This window comes from Budorcas taxicolor, chromosome 7 (genome assembly GCF_023091745.1).
Source record: "Budorcas taxicolor isolate Tak-1 chromosome 7, Takin1.1, whole genome shotgun sequence".
Lineage (NCBI taxonomy): Eukaryota > Metazoa > Chordata > Mammalia > Artiodactyla > Bovidae > Budorcas > Budorcas taxicolor.
The window spans coordinates 14,130,746-14,157,711 of NC_068916.1; the positions used below are offsets into that span (position 1 = coordinate 14,130,746).

A 26,966-nucleotide genomic window follows, 5' to 3' on the forward strand; every position below is an offset into this window, starting at 1 on the left:
GCTATAACCCCAAGGCCTTGAGGGATATAAAGGGAACAGTTGAGGATTTAGGGTAAAGGGAATTTTACTGACCACAATTGAATGTATATAAGATGACCACAAGATGGGAAATAGAGCAGGGATTTTAGAGCTCCACCCCACCAAAGTATATAAATGTGATTTTGGAGCAAAGATGATAGCTTCACAACCAGCACACAGACCCAATTGTATGGTATGAAGAGAGAACATATGTGCAAATCATTTTCAGGAATAATTGGGGAAATAAACTGCCAGTTGTCTTTTCATATTGTCCCTTACTGAGCTCTGATCGCTTTAGCATCTTCGCCCATGAGCAGTTAGGACCCAAGGCATAGAGGGCAACTTTGAATGAAAGTATTGATTCATATCAGTAATTCTTTGCAGGATCATTGAGTTATTTTAATAATCCTCATCCTCAGGACACAACCAAGTCCAGTTAAATCAGAATCTCTGTTGTTGAGACCCAATTGTCAGTATTTTTACATTTCCTGGATGATTTTCATAAAAACCAGGACTAAGAAGAGGTTATATGCATCCTCCCACATAAACTCCATATGCAGAATTGATAAACAGAAGCGAATATGGAAAATATCAATGTGATGGTGAGGATGTAGAACAATGAGAACTCCTCTGTTCTTTCATGGAAGTGGAAGGGCTTAGTGGCTCAGTCATGTCCAACTCTTTGAAACCCTTTAGACAGTAACCAGCTGGGCTCCTCTGTCTATTGCTTTTGGGCTTTCTAGGTGGTGTTAGTGGCAAAGAATTAATCTGCAAATATAGAAGACATAAGAGACACAGGTTTGATCCCTCGGTTGGGAAAATTCCCTGGAGGAGGAAATGGCCACCCACTTTAGTATTCTCGCCTGGAAAACTCCACTGACAGGGGCCTGGCAGGCTACTATCCATGGGGTCACAAAAAGTCAGACAACTGAGCAACTGAGCACACACATGGAAAATATACAAAAACTATGGGAAAGATGTAAATTGTAAATATGCAGAAAAAAGTTGTTCATCTTACCAGGATGCTTGGACCGCTAACAATAAAATGAAGCATCACCACAGTAAAATAATATTCAATCCTGCATTTATTAAGCTATACAAAGGATCCCAGAATATTCCCACAGTCTCATTAAAGACATCAAACTCAGCAACACTCAGGTGTTAAGCAAGGAGAAGTGTTGAAGGCCAGAAGAACTACAAAAGGAGGTGATGAGAGGGGTAGAATGAGGCCCACATGCATAGTTTTGTTGCATTTTATAACCTACATTCTAAATGAATGACACAGGTACTGAGATTACATTGTTTTGCTGAGGAACCTGAACATGGCCCTTTTGATGTCTCTATTCCTGAGACTGTAGATGAAGGGGTTCAGCATGGGGGTGACCACAATGTACACCACTGAGGCCACTGCATCCTTCCTGGGAGATTGTGAGATGGCTGAGCTGAGGTACACACCAAGCCCTGTTCCATAAAATAAGCAAACAACTGTCAGGTGAGAGCCACAGGTGGAGAAGGCTTTATACCTCCCACCTAATGAGGGGACTCTCAGAATGGAGGAAAAAATTTTATAGTAAGAGAAAAAGATACCTGAGACAGGGATAAATCCAAAGATGGTACCAGCAAAATACATGACTATGTTACTGGTGAAAGCATCAGAACAGGCAAGCTTGAGGAGTAGAGAAGGGTCACAGAAGAAATTAGAAATTTCCACATCCTTGAAGCAGGTGACTTGTAACACAATCAAATTGTGCACCTGGGACTCCAAAAGACTAACAAAAGTGGACACCAAAACTAAAGAGCAACACAGGTATGGGTTCATGATGACAGTGTAGTGCAATGGCTGACAGATGGCCACAAACCTGTCATAGGCCATCACAAGCAGAAGCGTATCATCCAAACAACCAAAAAGGGTAAAAGTAGACATCTGTGTCAGGCAGCCCACATAGGAAATGACTCTTCTGTGAGTTTGGATGTTCACAATCATATTGGGGACAGTGCTGGAGATGAAACCAATGTCCGCCATGGACAGGTTGGAGAGGAAGAAGTTCATGGGTGTGTGGAGGCGGGGGTCAGAGGTGACAGCCAGGATGATGAGCAGGTTCCCCAGCATGGTGACCAGGTACATGGACAGGAATAGGATACAGAGCAAAGGCTGCAGTTCTGGATCATCTGACAGGCCCAGGAGGAAGAATTCTGAGACACTTGTTAGATTTCCAGCTTTGTGCTGCTTGGACACCTTTGGAAGAAGAAAAGAGGGTTTGAAAAATAGGAAATAAGTAAATGGGCATTGAGCACTCTGTCCATATTTTGGATTCAAGCAATTCATTTCTAAGACCATATACCCCAGTACCTTCAGCAATATTTCTTAGTGACAAATTCTGTTTAGAACCGTTTACTTCTTGGTTTATGTGTTATTCACCTCTGTCGATACACCCATACTTTATAAAACTTCACTGAAAAGTGAAAGGGAGGGAGGATATTAGAGGTAATACCTCCAGGATCTCAGTAAAATACAGCCTTCTTTTTTGCATATGTTAGTGTATATGTTTCCATGCTACTCTCTCCACTAGCCTGAATGAGACACTCTTTTCCTCCTTAAGAAAAACTAAATTCCAATTTAAAGAAATGAAGCCACATATATAAATCTTGTTTTATTCAAATATAATTCTAGATAATTCCTTCACTTGGAATATCTACAAATCTCTATGAAATATAGGACTATGTCATCTGGATTATAAATTAAAATGTTCATAATCATAACACATTTTATATAATATGCAGTGTTTTATCCTTCTTTATTTTTCTGTCTTCCCTCCTTCATGAAATAAGTGATTATTCAAATGTCAAGGTTTTCTTTTGAAGGCCATTTACTATATACTTGATATCTTTGATGGACTCTACAGTCCACGGAATTCTCCAGGCTAGAATACTGAAGTGAGTAGCCTTTCCCTTCTCCAGGGGATCTTCCCAACCCAGGGGTTGAACACAGGTCTCCCACATTGCAGGAGGATTCTTTACCAGCTGAGCCACAAGGGAGGCCCCATTGATGGACTTCAAATTTCAGTTAATATGGTTTAATTAAGTGCACATAATCATAATGCATTTGTGACTACAAGGTGGTGTTAGTTTACAGGGGATTGTTAATAATTAAATGACAATGAAAGTTAAGAAAGCCTCTTGAAATTGTGTCTTTTATATGGGGTTATTTGTTGCAATTCCGCCTCAGCAAAATGTCTGATGTGTGATACCACTTACATTTTTGGACTCTATTCTGTACTCGTGGGATAATACTACATCATTGTTTTTCTTCTTCCTCTTTTTTTTTTTTTTTTTTTTTGGTTTATTGACGTTTGGTTGACAAAATTGCATTTATTTGGGTTATGCAATGAAGTGTTTTAAAAGATGTCGAAAATGATGATTTTATATATATCAACATTACGAACGATTACCACAATCAAGTTAATTAGCATGTCTGTAACCTCACAGAATTTCTATTCGTCTGTGTGTGTGTGTGTGTGTGTTTGTGTGTGTGTGTGTATAGTAACAGTTAAGCAGATCTTTCTTAGCAGATTTCAAGAATATAATATATTATTATTAACTATAATCAACAGACTGTATTTAGATCAGAACTTACTCATTTCACAACTGAAAGTTTCTCCACCAGTTTCTCCACCACCAGTTCTCACAACTACATTTCTAATCCATGGTCCAAGATTTTTACTTTCTTAGCTCCCACACATAAATGAGATCATACAGTATCTGACTCTACATCTGGTATATGTTTTTAAATAAGCATATTATTTTCCAGGTCCATTCCTGTTGTCACAAATGGCAGGATTTCCTTGTTTTTATGGCTAACATCTAATTGTTTACATACACACATCATGCTTTCTTTATTTATTCATCTGTCAACAGACACATACCCATATTTTCACTATTTAAAATAATAATGAAAAAAATAAAATAAAATAATAATGCCATGACATGGGAATGCACTTATCTCTTTAAGGTTCGGATTTCATTCCTTTGGCATATACCCTGAAGTAGGGTTGTTGGATACTAAGGTAGTTCTACTTCAGTTTGTTGCAGTTTTTAATTTCTTTAGGAACCTCCATTCTGTTCTCTTTTCTTTCTAATTTTTAATATAAATTTATTTATTTTATTTTTAATATAAATTTACTTTTTTAATTGGAGGTTAATTACTTTAAAATATTGTATTGGTTTTGCCATACATCAACATGAATCTGCCACAGGTATACACATGTTCCCCATCCTGAACCCCCCTCCCTCCTCCCTCCCCGTACCATCCCTCTGGGTTGTCTCAGTGCACCAGCCCCAAGCATCCAGTATCATGCATCGAACCTGGACTGGCAATTCATTTCACATATGATATTACACATGTTTCAATGCCATTCTCCTCAATCATCCCACCCTCACCCTCTCCCACAGAGCCCAAAACTCTGTTCTATACATCTATGTCTCTTTTGCTGTCTTACATACAGGGTAGTCGTTACCATCTTTCTAAATACCATATATATGTGTTAGTATATTGTATTGGTATTTTTCTTTCTGGCTTACTTCACTCTGTATAATCGGCTCCAGTTTCATCCATCTCATTAGAACTGATGCAAATGTATTCTTTTTAATGGCTGAGTAATACTCCATTGTGTATATGTACCACAGCTTTCTTATCCATTCATCTGCTGATGGACATCTAGGTTGTTTCCATGTCCTGGCTATTATAAACAGTGCTGTGATGAACATTGGGATACACATGTCTCTTTAAATTCTGGTTTCCTTGGTGTGTATGCCCAGCAGTGGGATTGCTGGGTCATAAGGCAGTTCTATTTCCAGTTTTTTAAGGAATCTCCACACTGTTCTCCATAGTGGCTGTACTAGTTTGCATTCCCACCAACAGTGTAGGAGGGTTCCCTTTTCTCCACACCCTCTCCAGCATTTACTGCTTGTAGACTTTTGGATCTCAGCCATTCTGACTGGAGTGAAATGGTACCTCAGTGTGGTTTTGATTTGCATTTCTCTGATAATGAGTGATGTTGAGCATCTTTTCATGTGTTTGTTAGCCATCTGTATGCCTTCTTTGGAGAAATGTCTATTTAGTTCTTTGGCCCATTTTTGATTAGGTCGTTTATTTTTCTGGAATTGAGCTGCAGGAGTTGCTTGTATATTTTTGAGATTCGTTGTTTCTCAGCTGCTTCATTTGCTATTATTTTCTCCCATTCTGAAGGCTGTCTTTCACCTTGCTTATAGTTTCCTTTGTTGTGCAGAAGCTTTTAATTTTAATTGGATCCCATTTGTTTATTTTTGCTTTTATTTCCAATATTCTGGGAGGTGGGTCATAGAGAATCCTGCTGTGATTTATGTCAGAGAGTGTTTTGCCTGTGTTCTCCTCAGGAGTTTTATAGTTTCTGGTCTTACATTTAGATCTTTAATCCATTTTGAGCTTATTTTTGTGTATGGTGTTAGAAAGTGTTCTAGTTTCATTCTTTCACAAGTGTTGACCAGTTTTCCCAGCACCACTTGTGAAAGAGATTGTCTTTAATCCATAGTATATTCTTGCCTTTTTTGTCAAAGATAAGGTATTCATAGGTGTGTGGATTTATCTCTGGGCTTTCTATTTTGTTCCATTGATCTGTATTTCTGTCTTTGTGCCAGTACCATACTGTCTTGATGACTGTGGCTTTGTAGTAGAGCCTGAAGTCAGGCAGGTTGATTCCTCCAGTTCCATTCTTCTTTCTCAAGATTGCTTTGGCTATTCGAGGTTTTTTTGTATTTCCATACAAATTGTGAAATTATTTGTTCTAGCTCTGTGAAAAATACCGTTGGTAGCTTGATAGGGATTGCATCGAATCTGTAGATTGCTTTGGGTAGTATACTCATTTTCACTATATTGATTCTTCTGATCCCTGAACATGGTATATTTCTCCATCTATTAGTATCCTCTTTGATTTCTTTCACCAGTGTTTTATAGTTTTCTATATATAGGTCTTTAGTTTCTTTAGGTAGATATATTCCTAAGTGTTTTATTCTTTTCATTGCAGTAGTGAATGGAACTGTTTCCTTAATTTCTCTTTCTATTTTCTCAGTATTAGTGTATAGGAATGCAAGGGATTTCTGTGTAATAGCTGTACAAATATTCATTGCCACCAACCAAGTACAAGTGTTCTCTTAAACTCCACATCCTACCCAATATTTGTTGTCTTTTTGTATATAATAGCCATCCTAACAGATGTGAGGTGATATTTGATTTACATTTGGTCTTGCATGTCCTAATGTTACCTGATGTTGAGCACCTTTTACCCAGTGGTCTTGTTCTCCTGATCATAAACCCTCTTATTTACTGTTGAGGAGGTTAACACTAGGGAAGGTCCCACTGCCAGGTCAGGACTCAGCCTTCTTATGTCAAGGTAACAAATTTTCCTGTCAATCAGTCCTGATAGAGGGGTTGTAATTCTTCTATTTCTGCTTTTTATAGGCAATTCAAGTTCTTTATTTTGACATTCAAACTATTACTTAATTGTGGGAAAAAAGAGATTAAAATAGAATAACACAAAGACATCTTGGCAGTGTCCTTATCTGTGAAATTATGACAGTAATTGAACCTACTGAATAGGACTATTGCAAGACAGTTTTTAAAAAATCATTAATATCGCTTAAACAAGTGGTTTTCGGTTCCAGTTGATCTATTATTTACATGTGCTTACTTAAAAACTACTCGCCTCAGCCTCAAATCATTTTCGGGATCTCTACATGTGAATTTATTGGTCTCCCTTCTTTGAAGCTGGGCTTGATAAACACTGCTTTAGAATACAGTCTAACACTTAGAAAAAGCTCAATGACCATCATCTATTTATACAATCATGAATTCACACTATTTTTAAAACAGAAACATTTTCTAATATTTGCTTTAGATTTCATACAGATTTGAAACATTAACAATAAAATTTAACTTCTCTTGATGTCTCAGCTCAAATCCATTTCTCTGCATGCTGCTGCTGCTGCTAAGTCACTTCAGTCATGTCCGTCTCTGTGCGATCCCATAGACGGCAGCCCACCAGGCTTCCCCATCCCTGGGATTCTCCAGGCAAGAACACTGGAGTGGGTTGCCATTTCCTTCTCCAATGCATGAAAGTGAAAAGTGGAAGTGAAGTCACTCAGTCATGTCCGACTCTTGGCGACCACATGGACTGCAGCCTACCAGTCTCCTCCATCCATGGGATTTTCCAGGCAAGAGTACTGGAGTGGGGTGCCATTGCCTTCTCCATTTCTCTGCATACACCTCCCTAATAGCAACCAGTGTCATGAACTTGGGTGCACACTTTGTTTCTATGAAAAATGGAAGGGTTTAAACAAAATTTAACTGGATTTGTTTTATTCTTGTTGCTGTCTCTGTGTCAACAAGATAAGAGTCTCTGGGGAATCAGAAATTAATGAGTCTCGGTCATTTCTCTTCATCTATGAAGAATGTGCTTATGTAAACAAAAATAAAATGTCCTGTCAGGAATTGAGCTGCATAAGTTGCTTGTATATTTTTGAGATTAGTTGTTTGTCAGTTGCTTCATTTGCGATTATTTTCTCCCATTCAGAAGGCTGTCTTTTCACCTTGCTTATATTTTCCTTTGTTGTGCAGAAGCTTTTCATTTTAATTAGATCCCATTTGTTTATTTTTGCTTTTATTTCCAGAATTCTGGGGAGTGAATACAGTATACTAACACATATATATGGAATTTAGAAAGATGGCAATGATGACCCTGTATGCAAGACAGCAAAAGAGACACAGATGTGTAGAGCGGACTTTTGGACTCAGAGGGAGAGGGAGAGGGTGGGATGATTTGGGAGAATGACATTGAAACATGTATACTATCATGTAAGAAATGAATTGCCAGTCTATGTCCGATGCAGGATACAGCATGCTTGGGGCTGGTGCACGGGGATGACCCAGAGAGGTGTTATGGGGAGGGAAGAGGGAGGGGGGTTCATGTTTGGGAACACATGTACACCCGTGGTGGATTCATGTCAATGTATGGCAAAACCAATACAGTATTGTAAAGTAAAATAAAGTAAAAATTAAAATTAAAAAAAAAATGTCCTGTCAGGGATCAGAGCATCAGATCAACAGATATTCAAATTTGATAACACGAAAATTAGCATAGTCATTATTAGTAAAAAAAAAAAAATCAAAAAAGGAACTTGCCCTTCTTGTATGCCCATCATACAATTATTACACAAAGCACTATTATTATTTTAATCCAACTTCAGTGGGTTTCTGTCTGTGAACAATCAGCTCAGTTGACATGACTAAATCTCACAGATTCTAAAAAATTTCCCATAACACACTGAGAATGAGTGCAGCATAGAAGAATGAAAATTAAGTTTTTCTTCTCTCAGTCCCATACCCTAAACTTCACTCTTTTCAGACTTCCTGAAAGTGTTTGGCAGAAGTACAGAGATTTAACAACATATACATCTGGGATACATTATTTTGAACTGTTTTCATTTTTCTGAGTAGGAGTGGATCACAAGGCTCTGATTCTGTGTCTCCTTTCATGATTGAGGAAACTGATTTTAAGTACAGAGGAGAAAGTGGACATGTGAACTGAAACCCAGGGACAGAGTAAACAGAGATCTATGCTGAAGTGCTATGCTGTGCTTAGTCACTCAGTCATGTCTGCCTCCTTGCAACCCCGTAGACTGTAGCCCACCAGGCTCCTCTGTCATGTGGATTCTCCAGGCAAGAATACTGGAGTGGATTACCATGCCGTCTTCTCTGCCCAGGGATCAAACCCAGGTCTCCCTCACTGCAGGGTGAATCTTTACTGTCTGAGCCACCAGGGAAGCCCACCCTGAAGCTTCAGGTGCCAAATATTTCTATGACTTTTGTCTGCGATTTCAGACATCCTTCCTATAGTTGATGCAGTAAGTGTTACCAGTAAACTCCAATGTGTCCTCCAGAAAACTCCAAGGGGAAGGGCACAGTGAGCAGGGAGTTTCTGCCCAGACTCACAGGGAAGTGACTGACTGACTGGGTGGCAAGAGGAAGACTGCTCAGATTCCTTGTGTCTTGAGTCATTCTCTCTAGAATGACTGGCTTCAACTTGGCTTTAACACTTTCTAACTCATGACCTGATACATATGACATAAAATGTTGTACTTCTTTTCTCTTATTAATAATAATGTAGGCAGTTATAATTTTGTGCATGCCTGTGTGCTAAGTCACTTCAGTCGAATCTGACTCTTTGTGACCCCATGGATTGTAGCTGGCCAGAATCCTCTGTCCATGGAATTCTCCAGGCTAAAATACTGGAGTGGGTTGCCATGACCTCCTTCAGGGGATCCTTCCTACCCAGTGATCGAACCCAAGTCTCTCATGTCTCCTGCATTAGCAGGCAGGTTCTTTACCTCTAGCACCACCTGGGAAGACCATAATTTGATGTAGATGCAATAAAAAATGAAACATAAAACATATACCTCAGAGCCTGACACTTATGAAGTCTTAAGTAACAGTACCTGATATTATGGTTAATGTCATCCTCCTCACCATCTTCATCAGCACTTGCAGAATTACCTGATGTACTCATGGGGAAGTTTGAAAGTGAAAGTGAAGTCGCTTGGTGGTGTCCAGGTCTTTGCAACCCCATGGACTGTAAACTACCAAGCTTCTCTGTCCATGGGATTTTCCAGGCAAGAGTCCTGGATAACCATTTCCTTCTCCAGGCGATCTTCCTGACCCAGGGATTAAACCTAAGTTTCCTGCATTGCAGGCAGATGCTTTAATCTCTGAGCCACTAGGGGAGGGAAGTGGGAAAGTTTACAGAGATCTATTCACTGCTCTGGTGGGAAGCATACCAGGCAGAGCCACACCAGTGATGGTGTAAGCAGAACTCTGAATCAGAGTTCTCACACACAAGAACATAAGTGTCATAGGGCTCTAATCTGAAATTTGTATACTGGTGCCCTCCCACCTGTCTATTCCAAATGTCATGTTTGCCATGTCGTGCATAAAATCATGCTCCCCAAACTCCTTTCATTCATCAATCACTGTCTCCCTCAGGACTTACTGGGCTAGGCTGCATCTCTGCTGGAACATGACCAAAGAGCACAGACTCACTGCCCCTTTCCTGCGTGGTGTGTGATGAAGTCTCAGGGTCCCTTCGCAGGACGGACAGGAAGACAGACTCAGGCTGGACCTTCTAATGCAGGTTCCTACAAAAGATGGAGAAACAGGTATGGACTCACAATATTAGAACTGGCAACATAACAAGCTAGAGACACTGACCAATTATTGACAAAGGTATGACCTTAGGGCTCAATGCCCAAAGCTCATCATTAGCCAGTTGGTCCATGTTGTCCCACTCTCTGGAGACTTGTTAATACTAACAAAACAGGAAAAGGAGAAAAGTGAATGTCCTGGGAAGGGTCTGGGTCTTTCTTCATCTCAAGAGGAAATTTCATGTACTCTTGCTTCTTACCTCCAACTTGCAGGATCTTAACATAATGTCAGACATTTTTTTTCCTCAATTTTATCCATTCAATGTGTGGTTTTGATATGTTGAAATCCATTTTATCAATTATGAAATCTATGTAGCAAGAGGTCTAACTAATGATGTGATGCACTTTCCATTTTCAGAGTTAATAATTGTCCGTAAAGATAACATGCTTTTATCTCTTTACTTTAGTTCACAGTTGATGGGAGGAAACATACAATGGAATGAAAACCAAGAGGTGGGATAAGTGAGACCATCTCAGATCCTGCCCACCACACAGGCCTCATCCTCTATAAGGACCCTGTGCAACAAACCCTTCCAAGATCAAGTCTTGCCCATCTACTTTTCAGTATATTCCCAGATTCATTGCACCAACATGCTCTCAACAAAAATTTCCTGGAAAAAAACTAGAAATGGGTAGACCTTCCTCTCCCCTGGGTACTTCTACAACTTCAGGTCATGCAGTCTCAAGTAGACCCCTGGTTTCTGATACACTAGGAGAGCCCCTCCATCAATGTCTGGACAACCTGCAGCTGTTCCATGAACAGATGTAACAAATTTCCACATGCTATGTTCCACATGTATCTGATTCCTGGTAATTCAAATGGAATCCACTCAAAGCTGGATATTTTTTCTCTTGGTTTCTTTGTGGTCTCAGCTCTTGAGGACTTTATGGATTTGGCTTACCCATTTTTGCTATTGGATAAAGTGGGATGTATGTGGAGAGTGTTGGGATGTAACCTTCTCAATTCTGTCCATGCAATCTTCCTGACAGAGAGTGCTCTCCTGAGAAATGCAGAGGTTGGTTTGTCCTTAAGTGACATGAAGAAAACTTTAACTTAAACCATATCAGATTGGATATGGAGGAAAGAATGTTATGCAACCGTGTATAAATAAGTGACAGAGGATATTTTTAAGGGAAATTGCATAGCACATATGCACAGGTGGATAAGAGAGGAAGTCACTAGGTGTTGTAGCATTTAAATATTTAGTTCGTGGCAAAAATGTATCACTAAACTGAAATGCTTTCATACTGAGATCTAGGAATAAGATTCTAGGTCAAAGACAAAGACGAATTTATAAGACATGAGACAAGGAAACCAAGGTAGTTATGTTTGTACCATAAAATGTGACATATGTCATGTTCTTTCCCCAGTTCTCAATGCCTCCTATCATTATGACCAAATAGCAACACAGTAGATTTGATCAGGGGCTTCCCAGGTGTTGTTGTTTTTCAGTCACCCAGTTGTATTCAACTCTTCACAACCTCGTGGACTGCAGCACACCAGGCTTCCCAGTGCTTCACCATCTCCTGGAGCTAGCATGAACTCATGTCCATTGAGTTGGTGATGCCATCCAACCATCTCATCCTCTGTTATCCCCTTCTGTTGCCTTCAATCTTTCCCAGCATCAAGGTACTTTCTAATGAGTCAGCTCTTAACATCAGGTAGCCAAAGTATTGATGCTTCGGCTCCAGTGTTAGTCCTTCCAATGAATATTCAGTGTTGATTTCCTTTAAGACTGACTGATTTGATCTCCTTGCTGTCCGAGGGACTCTCAAGAGTCTTCTCCAACACCACAGTTCGAAAGCATCCATTTTTCAGTGCTTAGCCTTCTTTACAGTCCAACTCTCACATCCATATATGACTACTGGAAAAACCATAGCTTTGACTATGTGGACATTTGTTGGCACAGTGATATCTCTGCTTTTCAATATGCTATCTCAGTTTGTCATAGCTTTCCTTCCAAGAAACAAGCATCTTTTAATCTCATGACTGCAATCACTGTAGGGAGTGATTTTAGAGCCAAAGAAAAGAAAATCTGTCACTGTTTCCATTATTTCCCCATTTATTTGCCATGAAGTGATGGGACCAGATGCCATGATCTTAGCTTTTTCATTTTTTGTTTTAAGCCAGCTTTTTCATTTTCATCTTCTTTCACCTTCATCAAGAGGCTCTTTGCTTTCTGCATTTAGGGTGGTGTTGGGTTGCTGTCATATCTGAGGTTGCTGATATTTCCCCAGGCAATCTTGTTTCCAGCTTGTGAGTCAACCAGCACAGCATTTCGCATGATGTTCACAGTGCATATAAGTGAAATATACAACCTTGATATACTCCTTCCCCAATTTTGAAACAGTCCATTGTTCCATGTCCAGTTCTAACTATTGCTTCTTGTCCTGCATTCAGGTTTCTCAAGAGACGGGTAAGGTGGTCTGGCATTTCCTCACTGTAAGAATTTTTAACAGTTTGTTGTGATCCACTGAGTCAAAGACTTTATTGTAGTCAATGAAGCAGAGGTAGATAGTTTTCTGGAATTCCTTTGCTTTTTCTATAATCCAATGGGTATTGACTATTTGATCTCTGGTTCCTCTGCCTTTTCTAAATCCAGCTTGTCCATCTGGAAGTTTTCGGTTCACCTACTGTTCAAGCCTAGCTTGAAGGATTTTGAGCATTACCTTACTAGCATGTGAAATGAGCACAACTGTAAAGTAGTTTGAACATCCTTTGGCATTGCCCTTCTTTGCAATTGGAATGAAAATTTACATTTTCCAGTCCTGTGGCCATTGCTGAGTTTTCCAAATTTGTTGGCACATTAAGTGTAGCATTTTAACAGTGTCATCTTTTAGGATTTGAAGTAGCTCAGCTGGAATTCCATCAGTTCCACTAACTTGTTAGTCATAATGTTTCCTCAGGCCCACTTGACTTCACACTCCAGAATGTCTGGCTCTAGGTGAGTGACCACACCATCGTGGTTATCCGTGTCATTAAGAATTTTTTTATACAATTCTTCTATGTATTCTTGCCACCTCTTCTTAATCTCTTCTGTTTCTGTTAGGTCATTATGGTAAGTGAAATCAGTCAGACAGTGAAAGACATGGAATATAAGATTTCTTTTCTCTGTGGAATGTAATACATTAAATTCATACAAGCAGAATGCCTTTTCTGACATATTGCCAATTGTGAGCATTGCAGAAAATCATTCCATGAATATTGTAGAACACCTAGGATTACGATTCAAGTGTATACTTTCTCTTGTAATATTTATGGATTTAAAATGCCCTATATTCATTTGCTATGAGAATTTAACACGATCTAATAAGAAACCGAGTGATAGAAGTTTAACAGAAAATAAACAGAAAACAGAATCACACACACACACACACACAAAGTAGCATTACTTTGGCTTCTTTCAAGATTTTTTGACTGTCACTTAGGTTAGCTTAAATGGATATGCAGATATAGTATTTTAGTCATTTTAGTAACTTTTTGGGGGTGATATCTCTTTCCCTAAACAACTAAGAATTTATCTTTTTTCAAGTATATTCTTTTTTTTTTAATTTAATTTTTTTATTTTTTTTAAGTCTCAATTTTTATTTTATTTTATTATTTTTTTTCTCTCTCTTTTTTTTTTTAAATTTTAAAATCTTCAAAGTCTCTCATCAGTAGAGTTGATTGGTGATTTTCTTAAGTGGTAAAATGGAAAGTCACTAAAGTAGGCCTGCACAGCTTTCAGTCAGCCAAGATTACTACCACAAAAACAATATGTGACATCTCAATTTGTGATGGATACTTCTTTTGCAGAATGCAATAGGAGCCCTAAGATGTAAATATTCTGACAGAGGCATGCTAAGCAAGTGGGAAAGGAGGACATTAAGGCTGTATATTGTCATCCTGCTTATTTAACTTATATGCAGAGTAAATTAAGTGAAATGCCAGGCTGAATGAAGCACAAGCTGGATTCAAGATTGCCAGGAGAAATATCAATAATCTCAGATATGCAGATGACACTACTCTTTTGGCAGAAACCGAAGAGGAACTAAAGACCTTCCTGATGAAAGTGAAAGAGGAGAGTGAGAAAGCTGGCTTAAAGGCCAACATTCAGAAAACTAAGATCATGGCATCTGGTCTCATCACTTCATGGCAAATAGATGGGGAAACAATGGAAACAGTGACAAACTTTATTTTCCTGGGCTACAAAATCACTGAAGATGGTGACTGAAGTCATGAAACTAAAAGACACTTTTTCCTTGGAAGAAAAGCTGTGACAAACCTAGACAGCATATTAAAAGGCAGAGACATTAAAAATTCCAACATATGGAGGCTGAACAACATGCTGCTGAATAACCAACAAATCACAGAAGAAATCAAAAAAGAAATCAAAATATGCATAGAAATGAATGAAAATAAAAACACAACAACCCAAAACCTATGGGACACTATAAAAGCAGTGCTAAGAGGAAAGTTCATAGCAATACAGGCATACCTCAAGAAACAAGATAAAAGTCAAATAAATAACCTAACTCTACACCTAAAGCAACTAGAAAAGGAAGAAACAAATAATGCCAGGGTTAGTAGAAGGAAAGAAATCTTAAAAATTAGGGCAGAAATAAATGCAAAAGAAACAAAAGAGACCATAGCAAAAATCAACAAAGCCAAAAGCTGGTTCTTTGAAAGGATAAATAAAATTGACAAACCATTAGCCAGACTCATCAAGAACAAAAGGAGAAAAATCAAATCAACAAAATTAGAAATGAAAATGGAGAGATCACAACAGACAACACAGAAATACAAAGGATCATAAGAGACTACTATCAGCAATTATATGCCAATAAAATGGACAACGTGGAAGAAATGGACAAATTCTTAGAAAAGTACAACTTTCCAAAACTGGACCAGGAAGAAATAGAAAATCTTAACAGACCCATCACAAGCACGGAAATTGAAACTGTAATCAGAAATCTTCCAGCAAACAAAAGCCCAGGTTCAGACGGCTTCACAGCTGAATTCTACCAAAAATTCAGAGTAGAGCTAACACCTATCCTACTCAAACTCTTCCAGAAAATTGCAGAGGAAAGTAAACTTCCAAACTCGTTCTATGAAGCCACCATCACCCTAATACCAAAACCTGACAAAGATGCCACAAAAAAAGAAAACTACAGGCCAATATCACTGATGAACATAGATGCAAAAATCCTTTACAAAATTCTAGCAGTCAGAATCCAACAACACATTAAAAAGATCATACACCATGATCAAGTGAGCTTTATCCCAGGGATGCAAGGATTCTTCAATATCCACAAATCAATCAATGTAATACACCACATTAACAAACTGAAAAATAAAAGCCATATGATTATCTCACTAGATGCAGAGAAGACCTTTGACAACATCCACTTATGATTAAAAAAAAAAGAACCTCTCCAGAAAGCAGGAATAGAAGGAGCATACCTCAACATAATAAAAGCTATATATGACAAACACACAGAAAACATTATCCTCAATGGTGAAAAATTGAAAACATTTCCCCTAAAGTCAGGAACAACACAAGGGTTCCCACTTTCACCGCTACTATTCAACATAGTTCTGGAAGTTTTGGACACAGCAATCAGAGCAGAAAAAGAAATAAAAGGAATCCAAGTTGGAAAAGAAGTCAAACTCTCACTGTTTGCAGATGACATGATCCTCTACATAGAAAAGCCTAAAGACTCCACCAGAAAATTATGAGAGCTAATCAATGAATATAGTAAAGTTGCAGGATATAAAATCAACACACAGAAATCCCTTGCATTCCTATACACTAATAATGAGAAAGTAGAAAAAGAAATTAAGGAAACAATTCCATTCACCATTGCAATGAAAAGAATAAAATACTTAGGAATGTATCTACCTAAAGAAACTAAAGACATATATATAGAAAACTATAAAACACTGATGAAAGAAATCAAAGAGGATACTAATAGATGGAGAAATATACCATGTTCATGGATTGGAAGAATCAATATAGTGAAAATGAGTATACTACCCAAAGCAATTTACAAATTTAATGCAATCCCTATCAAGCTACCAGCCATATTTTTCACAGAACTAGAACAAATAATTTCAAGATTTGTATGGAAATACAAAAAACCTTGAATAGCCAAAGCAATCTTGAGAAAGAAGAATGGAACTGGAGGAATCAACCTGCCTGACTTCAGGCTCTACTACAAAGCCACAGTCATCAAGACAGTATGGTACTGGCACAAAGACAGAAATATAGATCAATGGAACAAAATAGAAAGCCCAGAGATAAATCCACACACCTATGAATACCTTATCTTTGACAAAAAAGGCAAGAATATACTATGGATTAAAGACAATCTCTTTCACAAGTGGTGCTGGGAAAACTGGTCAACCACTTGTGAAAGAATGAAACTAGATCACTTTCTAACACCGCACACGAAAATAAACTCAAAATGGATTAAAGATCTAAACGGAAGACCAGAAACTATAAAACTCCTGAGGAGAACTTAGGCAAAACACTCTCAGACATAAATCACAGCAGGATCCTCTATGTTCCACCCCCCAGAATTCTGGAAATAAAAGCAAAAATAAACAAATGGAATCTAATTAAAATTAAAAACTTCTGCACAACAAAGGAAACTATAAGCAAGGTGAAAAGATAGCCTTCTGAATGGGAGAAAATACTAGCAAATGAAGCAACTGACAAACAACTAATCTCAAAAATATACAAGAACTTATGCAGCTCAATTCCAGAAAAATAAATGACCCAATCAAAAAATGGGCCAAAGAACTAAATAGACATTTCTCCAAAGAAGACATACGGATGGCTAACAAACACATGAAAAGATGCTCAACATCACTCATTATTAGAGAAATGCAAATCAAGACCACAATGAGGTACCACTTCACACCAGTCAGAATGTCTGCGATCCAAAAGTCTACAAGCAATCAATGTTGGAGAGGGTGTGGAGAAAAGGGAACCATCCTACACTGTTGGTGGGAATGCAAACTAGTACAGCTACTATGGAGAACAGTGTGGAGATTCCTTACAAAATTGCAAATAGAATTACCTTATGACCCAGCAATCCCACTTCTGGGCATACACACCAAGGAAACCAGAACTGAAAGAGACACATGTACCCCAATGTTCATCGCAGCACTGTTTATAATAGCCAGGACATGGAAACAACCTAGATGTCCATCAGCAGATGAATGGATAAGAAAGCTGTGGTACATATACACAATGGAGTATTATTCAGCCGTCAAAAAGAATACATTTGAATCAGTTCTAATGAGGTGGATGAAACTGGAGCCAATTTTACAGAGTGAAGTAAGCCAGAAGGAAAAACACCAGTACAGTATACTAACACATATATATGGAATTTAGAAAGATAGTAATGATAACTGCAGATGGTGATTGCAGCTTGAAATTAAAAGACGCTTACTCCTTGGAAGAAAAGTTATGATCAACCTAGATAGCATATTCAAAAGCAGAGACATTGCCGACTAAGGTCCGTCTAGTCAAGGCTATCGTTTTTCCAGTGGTCATGTATGACGTGAGAGTTAGACTGTGAAGAAGGCTGAGCAGCGAAGAATTGATGCTTTTGAACTGTGGTGTTGGAGAAGACTCTTGAGAGTCCCTTGGACTGCAAGAACATCCAACCAGTCCATTCTGAAGGAGATCAGCCCTGGGTGTTCTTTGGAAGCAATGATGCTAAAGCTGAAACTCCAGTACTTTGGCCACCTCATGTGAAGAGTTGACTCATTGGAAAAGACTCCGATGCTGGGAGGGATTGGGGGCAGGAGGAGAAGGGGACGACCGAGGATGAGATGGCTGGATGGCATCACGGACTCGATGAACATGAGTCTGAGTGAACTCCGGGAGTTGGTGATGGACAGGGAGGCCTGGTGTGGTGCGATTCATGGGGTTGCAAAGAGTCGGACACGACTGACCAACTGAACTGAACTGAACTGAATGGTAACTGTGTATGTGAGACAGCAAAAGAGACACAGATGTATAGAACAGACTTTTGGACCCTGTGGGAGAGGGAGAGGGTGGGATGATTTGGGGGAATGGCATTGAAACATGTATAATATCATGTAAGAAATGAATCGCTAGTCTAGGTTCGATGCAGGATACAGGATTTTCGGGGCTGGTGCACTGGGATGACCCAGAGAGATGGTATGGGGAGGGAGGCGGGAGGGGGGTTCAGGATTGGGAACTCATGTACACCTGTGGTGGATTCATGTTGATGTATGGCAATGCCAATACAGTATTGTGAAGTAAAATAAAGTAAAATTTAAAAATTTTATAAAACAATAAAAAGCAGAGACTTTACTTTGCCAACAAAGGTCCATATCGTCAAAGTTATGCTTTTTCCAATAGTTATGTACAGATGTCAGAGTTGAACCATAAAGAAAGCTAAGCACTAAAGAATTGATGCTTTCAAATTATGGTGTTGGAGATGACTCTTGAGAGTCCTTTGGAATGCAAGGAAATCAAACCATTCCATCCTAAAGGAAATCTGTCCTGAATAGTCATTGGAAGGACTGGTGCTGAAGCTGAAACTCCAATACTTTGGCCACCTGATGCAAAGAACTGACTCATTGGAAAAGATCCTGAGGCTGGGAAAGACTGAAGACAGGAGGAATGGGGACGACAGAGCATGAGATGGTTGGATGGCATCACCAACTCGATGGACATGAGTCTGAGCAAGCTCTGGGAGTTGGTGATGGACAGGGAGGCCCAGCATGCTGCAGTCCATGGGGTCACAAAGAGTCAGACTGAATTGAACTGACTTGTCTTGCAGAACTCAATAGGAGACCTAAGATGTAATTATTGAGACAGAGAACAGGAAGGCATGGTAATCAAGTGAAGTCCTAACCAGGCTGTTTCTAGTAAAAGGAAAAGTCCTCCCTTGAAAGAAGGTAAACTTATTTTGAAGACTTGGGTGACTCAATGTACCTCAGGCATCATTGGAGTCACACAGAAATTGGAATATGATACCACCTATTCTCCAGCTGCATACCCAAAGCTAAGACATACACTTGACTTCCACCTGTCTTTCCTGGAAGGATTTTGCATCTTCCAGTTGCAGGTACATAAGAGCAAATTTTTATACCCAGTGCTATAGTATCAGTCAAGAGTCAGTCAAGTAAAGAAAAACCAATTGGTGTTTTTTCAAAAAAATTTTATTGGAGTAGAGTTGATTTATAATGTTGTGTTACTTTCAGGTGTAAGCTACAGTGAATTAGTTATACAGATATCCATTCTTTTTCAGAATGTTTTCTATATAGTTCATTACAGTGTATTGTGAAGAGGAACTAAAAAGCCTCTTGATGAAAGTAAAAGAGGAGAGCGAAAAAGTTGGCTTAAAGCTCAACATTCAGAAAACGAAGATCATGTCATCCGGTCCCATCACTCATGGGAAATAGACGGGGAAACAGTGGAAACAGTGTCAGACTTTATTTTGGGGGGCTCCAAAATCACTGCAGATTGTGATTGCAGCCATGAAATTAAAAGACGCTTACTCCTTGGAAGAAAAGTTATGAGCAACCTAGATAGTATATTCAAAAGCAGAGACATTACTTTGCTGACTAAGGTCCATCTAGTCAAGGTTATGGTTTTCCCAGTGGTCATGTATGGATGTGAGAGTTGGACTGTGAAGAAGGCTGAGCACCGAAGAATTGATACTTTTGAACTGTGGTGTTGGAGAAGACTCTTGAGAGTCCCTTGGACTGCAAGGACATCCAACCAGTCCATTCTGAAGGAGATCAACCCTGGGATTTCTTTGGAAGGAATGATGCTAAAGCTGAAGCTCCAGTACTTTGGCCACCTCATGTGAAGAGTTGACTCATTGGAAAAGACTCCGATGCTGGGAGGGATTGGGGGCAGGAGGAGAAGGGGACGACCGAGGATGAGATGGCTGGATGGCATCATGGACTCGATGAACATGAGTCTGAGTGAACTCCGGGAGTTGGTGATGGACAGGGAGGCCTGGCATGCTGCGATTCATGGTGTTGCAAAGAGTCGGACACGACTGAGCGACTGAACTGAACTGCACTGAACTGAACAGTGTATTGAGTAGAGTTACTTCCTTTTGCTATACAGTAGGTTCTTAACATCTATCTATTTGGATGTAGTTGTGTTTATATGTCCAGTACTCTTGCTTGGAGAATCCCATGGATGGAGGAGCCTGGTGGGCTACAGTCCAAGGGGTCGTCAGAGTCGGACACGACTGAGTGACTTCATCACTTTCATATGTCAATTCCAGCCTTCCAATTTATCCCTTACTGCCCCTTACTCAGCATAAATTTGTTTGCTACATCTGTAACACTATTTCTCTTTTGTAGATGAGTTCATTTGTACCCTTTTATATATCCTACATATAAGTGATTTCATATGATATTTGTTTTCCTCTGACATACCTCATGCAATATGACAATCTCTAGGTCCATTCAGGTTCCTGCAAATGGCATTATTTCATTAGTTTTTATGGCTGAGTGGCAGTCATCCAGGAATAATGCATTTAATCATTTTAGTGAAAAGCTTTAACTCAGAGAGTTGGTTAAATAGTTACTGAAGGGCTGAAAGGTGAAAAAAGAAAGAAAGAAAAAGAAGTAATATAGCCATCATAAGTGAAGGAGGAAGCTACTCTACCAAGGGCTTGAGGGGTTTAAAGGGATCACCTGAGCATTTAGGGCAAAGAGATATTTACAGATCATGTTGAAAGAATGTAAGATCAACACAAGATGCAACATAGAAGAGTGATTCTGAGCATCCCACCCCAGAGCAAAGTCCATGCATATGATGTAGATACACCATGTGAAGATTATTGGAAATAATGGGGGAAAGGCATTGCTTGTTACTACAGCAGAGTCTTCATACCTTCTACCCTTTGACCTCTGATCTCTTCTGGATCTTCAGCATTTGTCCATGAGCAGTTAGGACCCAAAGTATAAAGGTCACTTTTAAAGGAAAATTCTGACTTACATCGGTAGTTCTCCATCTTGGCCACACACTAGAACCACCTGAGTGCTTTGAAAAATACTCATATTTAGGCCACAACCAAGTACAGTTAGAGTGTCTGGTGGTGAAACCCAAAGTCAGTATTTTTAATCTTCCCAGATATTTTTGATAAAAGCCTAGGTTGAGAAGCAGTGACATGCCTCCTCATCCATAAATGCATGTGCGGATTTAAAACAGAGATACAGAATTTACTATGGAAACGATGTAACAGCTGTGCAAAACTCATAAATTTTCAGTATATTGAAAGGGAAATATTCATTCTTCAAGGATGTTTGTGCCACCAAAGATAAATTATAGAATCTCCATAGATATAAAGAAATTCAGGTAAGAAGTGATTATGACACACAAAGGATCCTCTATCTCCCACTGTCATGTTAAACCCGAAACAGAAACAATATTCAGGTGGAAAGCAAAGAAAGACATGAAGGTCATAAGAGTTGCAAAACTGATGACATAAGAAAGGTAGAATTTTAAATCTCCAGGTTTTGTTTTGCTGCATTTTCTAGCCTACACTCAAATGGGTGGCCAGGTCCTAAGCTGAGATTGTTCTGCTGAGGAACCTCCACATAGCCTTTTTGATGTCTTTGTTCCTCAGACTATAGATGAAGGGGTTTAGCATGGGGGTGACCACAGTGTAAACCACTGAGGCTGCTACATCCTTCCTTGGAGGAAGGGAGATGGCTGAGCTGAGATATACCCCCAGGGCTGTTCCATAAAACAAGCATACCAGTGCCAGGTGAGAGCCACAGGTGGCAAAGGCTTTATACATCCGACTTGATGAGGGGACTCTCAGAATGGAGACAAGAATTTTATAGTAAGAGAAAAAGATTCCTCAGGTAGGGGGAAAACCAGAGATGGCAATGATAATACAGCTGACTACATTATTCATGAAAGTATCAGAACAGCCAAGATTGAGCAGCTGAGAAGGGTCACAGAAGAAACTAGAAATTTCTATATCCTTGAAGCAGGTAAGTTGTAACACAGTCACATTATACATCTGGGAATCCAAAAGGCTAACAAAAAATGACACCAAAATGAAGATGCAACAGGTACGTGGGCTCATGATGATTGTATAGTGCAGTGGGTGACAGATGGCCACAAACCTGTCATAAGCCATCACAGGCAGAAGCATACTATCCATACACCCAAAAAGGATAAAAACAGACATCTGTGTCAGGCAGCCTTCATAGGAGATGACTCTGCTGTGAGTTTTGATGTCCACAATCATCTTGGGAACAGTGGTGGAGAAGAAATTGATGTCAGCTGAAGACAGGTTGGAGAGAAAGAAGTACATGGGAGTGTGGAGGTGAGGGTCGGAGGTGACAGCCAGAATGATGAGCAGGTTCCCCAGCATGGTGACCAGGTACATGGACAGAAACAGGACACAGAGCAACAGCTGCAGTTCTGCATCATCTGAGAGGCCCAGGAGGAAGAATTCTGAGACACTTGTTAGATTTCCAGTTCTATGTAGATTGGACACCTCTGGAAAAAGAAAGAGGTCTGGAAACAAAGGAAATAAGTAAATGGGCTTTGAGAGCTGTGCCCATATTTTGGATTCAAGCAATTCATTTTAAGATTATACATCCCAGTATCTTCAGCAATATTTCTCAGTGTGGCAAATTCTACCTACCTAGAAATGTTTTCTCCTTGATTTCTATGTTATTCATCTCTGCCTATACACTCTTACTTTATAAAACTTCATAGAAAAGTGAAAGGGAACAAGAATATTAGAGCTAAAACATCCATGATCTCAGCTAAATATAACCAACTTCTTTAGATATAATGTAGAAGGAGAAATTCCCTTCCCCTCTAATAAAATATAAAATTTGATCTAAAGTAATTAAGACATACCTAGTTATATAAATCTTAATTCAATCAAAAACAATTCTAGATATTTTCCTCATTTTCAATATTGACAAATCTATGAAATGCAGAACTAGGTCCTCTTGATTCTTAATTAAAAATGAATGTTCATAATGAGAACACATTTTATATGATGTTCAGAGTTTTATCATTCTTTGTTTTCTGCCTTCCCTTCTTCATGAAGTAAGTCATTACTCAAACATTAGAGTGGTCTTTTAAATTTTTTAGTATATTCTTCATATCTTTGACTTTAGTGGAATTCAAATTTTGATCAGTATGGTTTAATTAAACGCAGGATCATAATGCATTTATGACTACAAAGGTGGTATTACTGTACAGAACAATGTTAATGATTAAATGGTAATAGAATTTAAGAAACTCTCTTGAAATTTTGATTCATGATGATGTATGCCAAAAACTGTCCCAACCCTGTAATCATCCTCCAATTAAAATAAATTATTTTTTAAAATAGACATAATATTCTCCAGATCATTCCATGTTGTCACAAATGGCAGGATTTCCTTGTTTTTCTGGCTGAGTAATATCCCATTATTTATATAAACACACAACATTTTTTACCTATTAAATAGTCAATAAACACATTTTCACTATTTAAAATAATATGATGATGACAAGGGAATGCAAATATCTGTTAGAAGTTCTGATTTCAGTTCTTTGGCACCTACCCTGAAGTGGATTGCTAGATCCTATGGTAGTTCTATTTCAATTAGTTGCAGCTTTTAATTTTTTTAAGGAACCTCCATTCTGTTTTCTGTAATGGCTGTATCATTATTCATTCCCACCAACAGAGTACAAGTGTTCCTGTAACAGTGAGCAGGGATCAAGGAGTCTCTGCCAGGACTGACAGGGAAGTGAGTGACATGATGATTTGGGGTGGCAGAGGCATTGCCCACATACCTAGCATTTGGAATCAGTCTGTCCAAAATGACTGACTTCAAACATGATTTTATCATTCTTTAATTCATGATCTGGTTGCTGTTGTTTAGCCCCTAAGTTGTGTCTGACTCTTTGCGACACCAAGGACTGTAGCCCACTAGGCTTCTCTGTCCATGGGATTTCCCAGGCAAGAACACTGGGGTGGGTTGCCATTTCCTTCTGCAGGGGATCTTTATGACCCAGGGATCGAACTTGAGTCTCCTCCATTGGCAGGCAGATCCTTCACCACTTGAGCCACCAGGGAAGTCCCAAGAACTGGTACATGTTACATAAAATGTTTCACTTATTTCCTCTTATTAAAATAATAGTAGTGTTATGTACATATAATTGGGGGGAAATTATGCACATGTAATCAAGCAGGAAATACAAAATGTATACTCGATACTTAAGAGGCCTTCAATAACAGGATAGGATGGTATGGTTCATGTCATCCTCGTCATGCACATTCTCATCCTCATCACTGATCCCATAATGAACTGAAGTGTTAGAAGGAAGGGGAACAGAGGATGAGATGTTTGGATGGCATCATTGACTCAATGGACATGAGTTTGAGCAAACTCCAGGAGATGGTGAGGGACAGGGAAGCCTGGCATGCTGCAGTCCACAGGGTTGCAAAGAGTCAGACACAACTGCGTGACTGAACCACAAATGAACAAGAGGAAAGTTTACAGAGGCACATTTGCTTCTCTATTGGGAGGGGTGCCAGCCAGAGCCAGGCCAGTGAGGGTGAAATGAGAACTTTGAATGAAAGTTCTTGCATCTCAACCAAAACTAAGAATGTGAACTTTAAAGCACTCTATTCCAAACCCATGTAGATTGCTCCCAACACCTCTTCACCATCCCTGTCTCCGTAGCACTTACTAGGTTGGCTGTATCTCTGCTGGAACATGACCAAGGAGCACAGACTCACTGCCTCTCTCCTGCCTGGTGTGTGATGAAGTCTCAGGGTCCCTCCTCAGGATGGACAGCTAAACAGACTCAGGCTGGACATTTTGATGTAGGTTCCTACAAAGGATGGAGACATAGGTGTGGATTCACAATGTTAGAACAGGCAAAATAATGAGCTTGGAGGCACTGGCCAATTATTTACAATGGTATGACCTTAGAAGTCAAGGCCCAAAACTCATCATTAGCCACTTGGTCCATGTTGTCCTCATCTCTGGGGACTTGTTAATATTAAAAGAATAGGAAAAGGAGAAGAGTGAATGTCCTGGGAAGGGTCTGGGTCCCTTTTCATCTCAGGAGGAAATTCCACGTACTCTTGCTTCTTACTTACAAGTTGCAGATCTTAACATAACATCAGACCTTTTTTTCTCAATTTACCACTCAATGTGTGATTTTGATATGTTGAAATCCATTGTATCAATGAGGAAATCTTTGCATCATGAGGTCTAGACCAACGATGTGATACACTATACATTTTCAGAGTTTTCCATTTTTCACAGGACTGGAAAAGATCAGTTTTCATTCCAACTGGAAAGAAGGGCAATGCCAAAGATTGTCCAAACCACTGCACAATTGTGCTCACTTCACACACTAGTAAAGTAATGCTCAAAATCCTTCAAGCTAAATGTCAACACTATGTGAACCAAGAATTTCCAGATGGACAAGCTGGACTTAGAAAAGGCAGAGGAACCAGAGATCAAGTAGTCATAGAAAAAGCAAGGGAATTCCAGAACACTATCTACTTCTTCTTCACTGAGTATGCTAGAGTTGTTGACTATGTGGATCACAACAAACTGTGAAAAATTCTGAAAGAGATGGGAATACCAGACCACTTTACCTTCCTCCTGAGAAATCTGTATGCAGGTCAAGAAGTAACAGAACTGGACATAGAAAAAATGACTGGTTCCAAATTGGGAAAGGAGTACATCAAAGCTACATATTGTCACCCTTCTTATTTAACTTATATGAAATGTCAGGCTGGATAAAGCACAAGCTGGAATCAAGATTGCAGGGAGGAATATCAATAACCTCAGATATGCAGATGACACTGCCTTATGGCAGAAAGCAAAGAGGAACTAAAGAGCCTCTTGATGAAAGTGAAATAGGAGAGTGAAGAAGCTGGCTTAAACTCAACATTCAAAAAACGAAGATCATGGCTTCCAGTCCCATCACTTCATGGCAAATAGATGGGGAAAGAATGGAAATAGTGAGAGACTTTATTTTCTTGGGCTCCAAAATCACTGCAGATGGTGACTACAGCCATGAAATTAAAAGATTCTTGCTCTTTGGAAGAAGAACTTTGACAAACCTAGACATCATATTAAAAAGTAGAGACATACTTTGCTGACAAATGTCCATCTAGTCAAAGCTACGGTTTGACTTCCAGTAGTCCTGTATGGATGTGAAAGTTGGAATATAAAGAAAGCTGAGCACTATAGAATTGATGCTTTGGAACTGTGGTGTTGGAGAAGACTCTCGAGAGTCCCCTGGACAGCAAGGATATCAAACAAGTCAATGCTAATGGAAATCAGTCCTGAATATTCTTTGGAAGGACTAATGCTGAAGCTGAAGCTCCAATACTTTGGCCACCTGATGTGAAAAACTGACTCACTGAAAAAGACCCTGAGGCTGGGAAAGATTGAAGGCAGGAGAAGAAGGGGACAACAGAGGATGAGATGTTTGGATGGCATCACTGACTCGATCAACATAAGTTTGAGCAAGCTCTGGGAATTCGTGATGGACAAGGAAGCCTGGCATGCTGTAGTCCAAGGCATTGCAGAGTCAGACGCAACTGAGCAACTGAACTAAACTAAACTGAAACTGGGAGTTGGTTTAAAAGATATTGAAAGGCTAACAGGCAAAAAATAACAA

General features: G+C 39.3%; 2 protein-coding genes across 2 annotated transcripts; both read right to left on the minus strand.

Moving 5' to 3' along the window:
- Positions 1–1,312: 1,312 nt before the first annotated feature.
- On the minus strand, positions 1,313–2,286 carry LOC128051146 (olfactory receptor 18-like). The gene has a single exon (XM_052643641.1). The coding sequence runs from the start codon at positions 2,141–2,143 to the stop codon at positions 1,313–1,315; it is 831 nt and encodes a 276-aa protein (XP_052499601.1). The 5' UTR covers positions 2,144–2,286.
- A 19,875-nt stretch (positions 2,287–22,161) lies between these two features.
- LOC128051291 (olfactory receptor 7E24-like) lies at positions 22,162–22,623 on the minus strand. Its single transcript, XM_052643817.1, has one exon. The coding sequence runs from the start codon at positions 22,621–22,623 to the stop codon at positions 22,162–22,164; it is 462 nt and encodes a 153-aa protein (XP_052499777.1).
- Between the last annotated feature and the right edge of the window lie 4,343 nt (positions 22,624–26,966).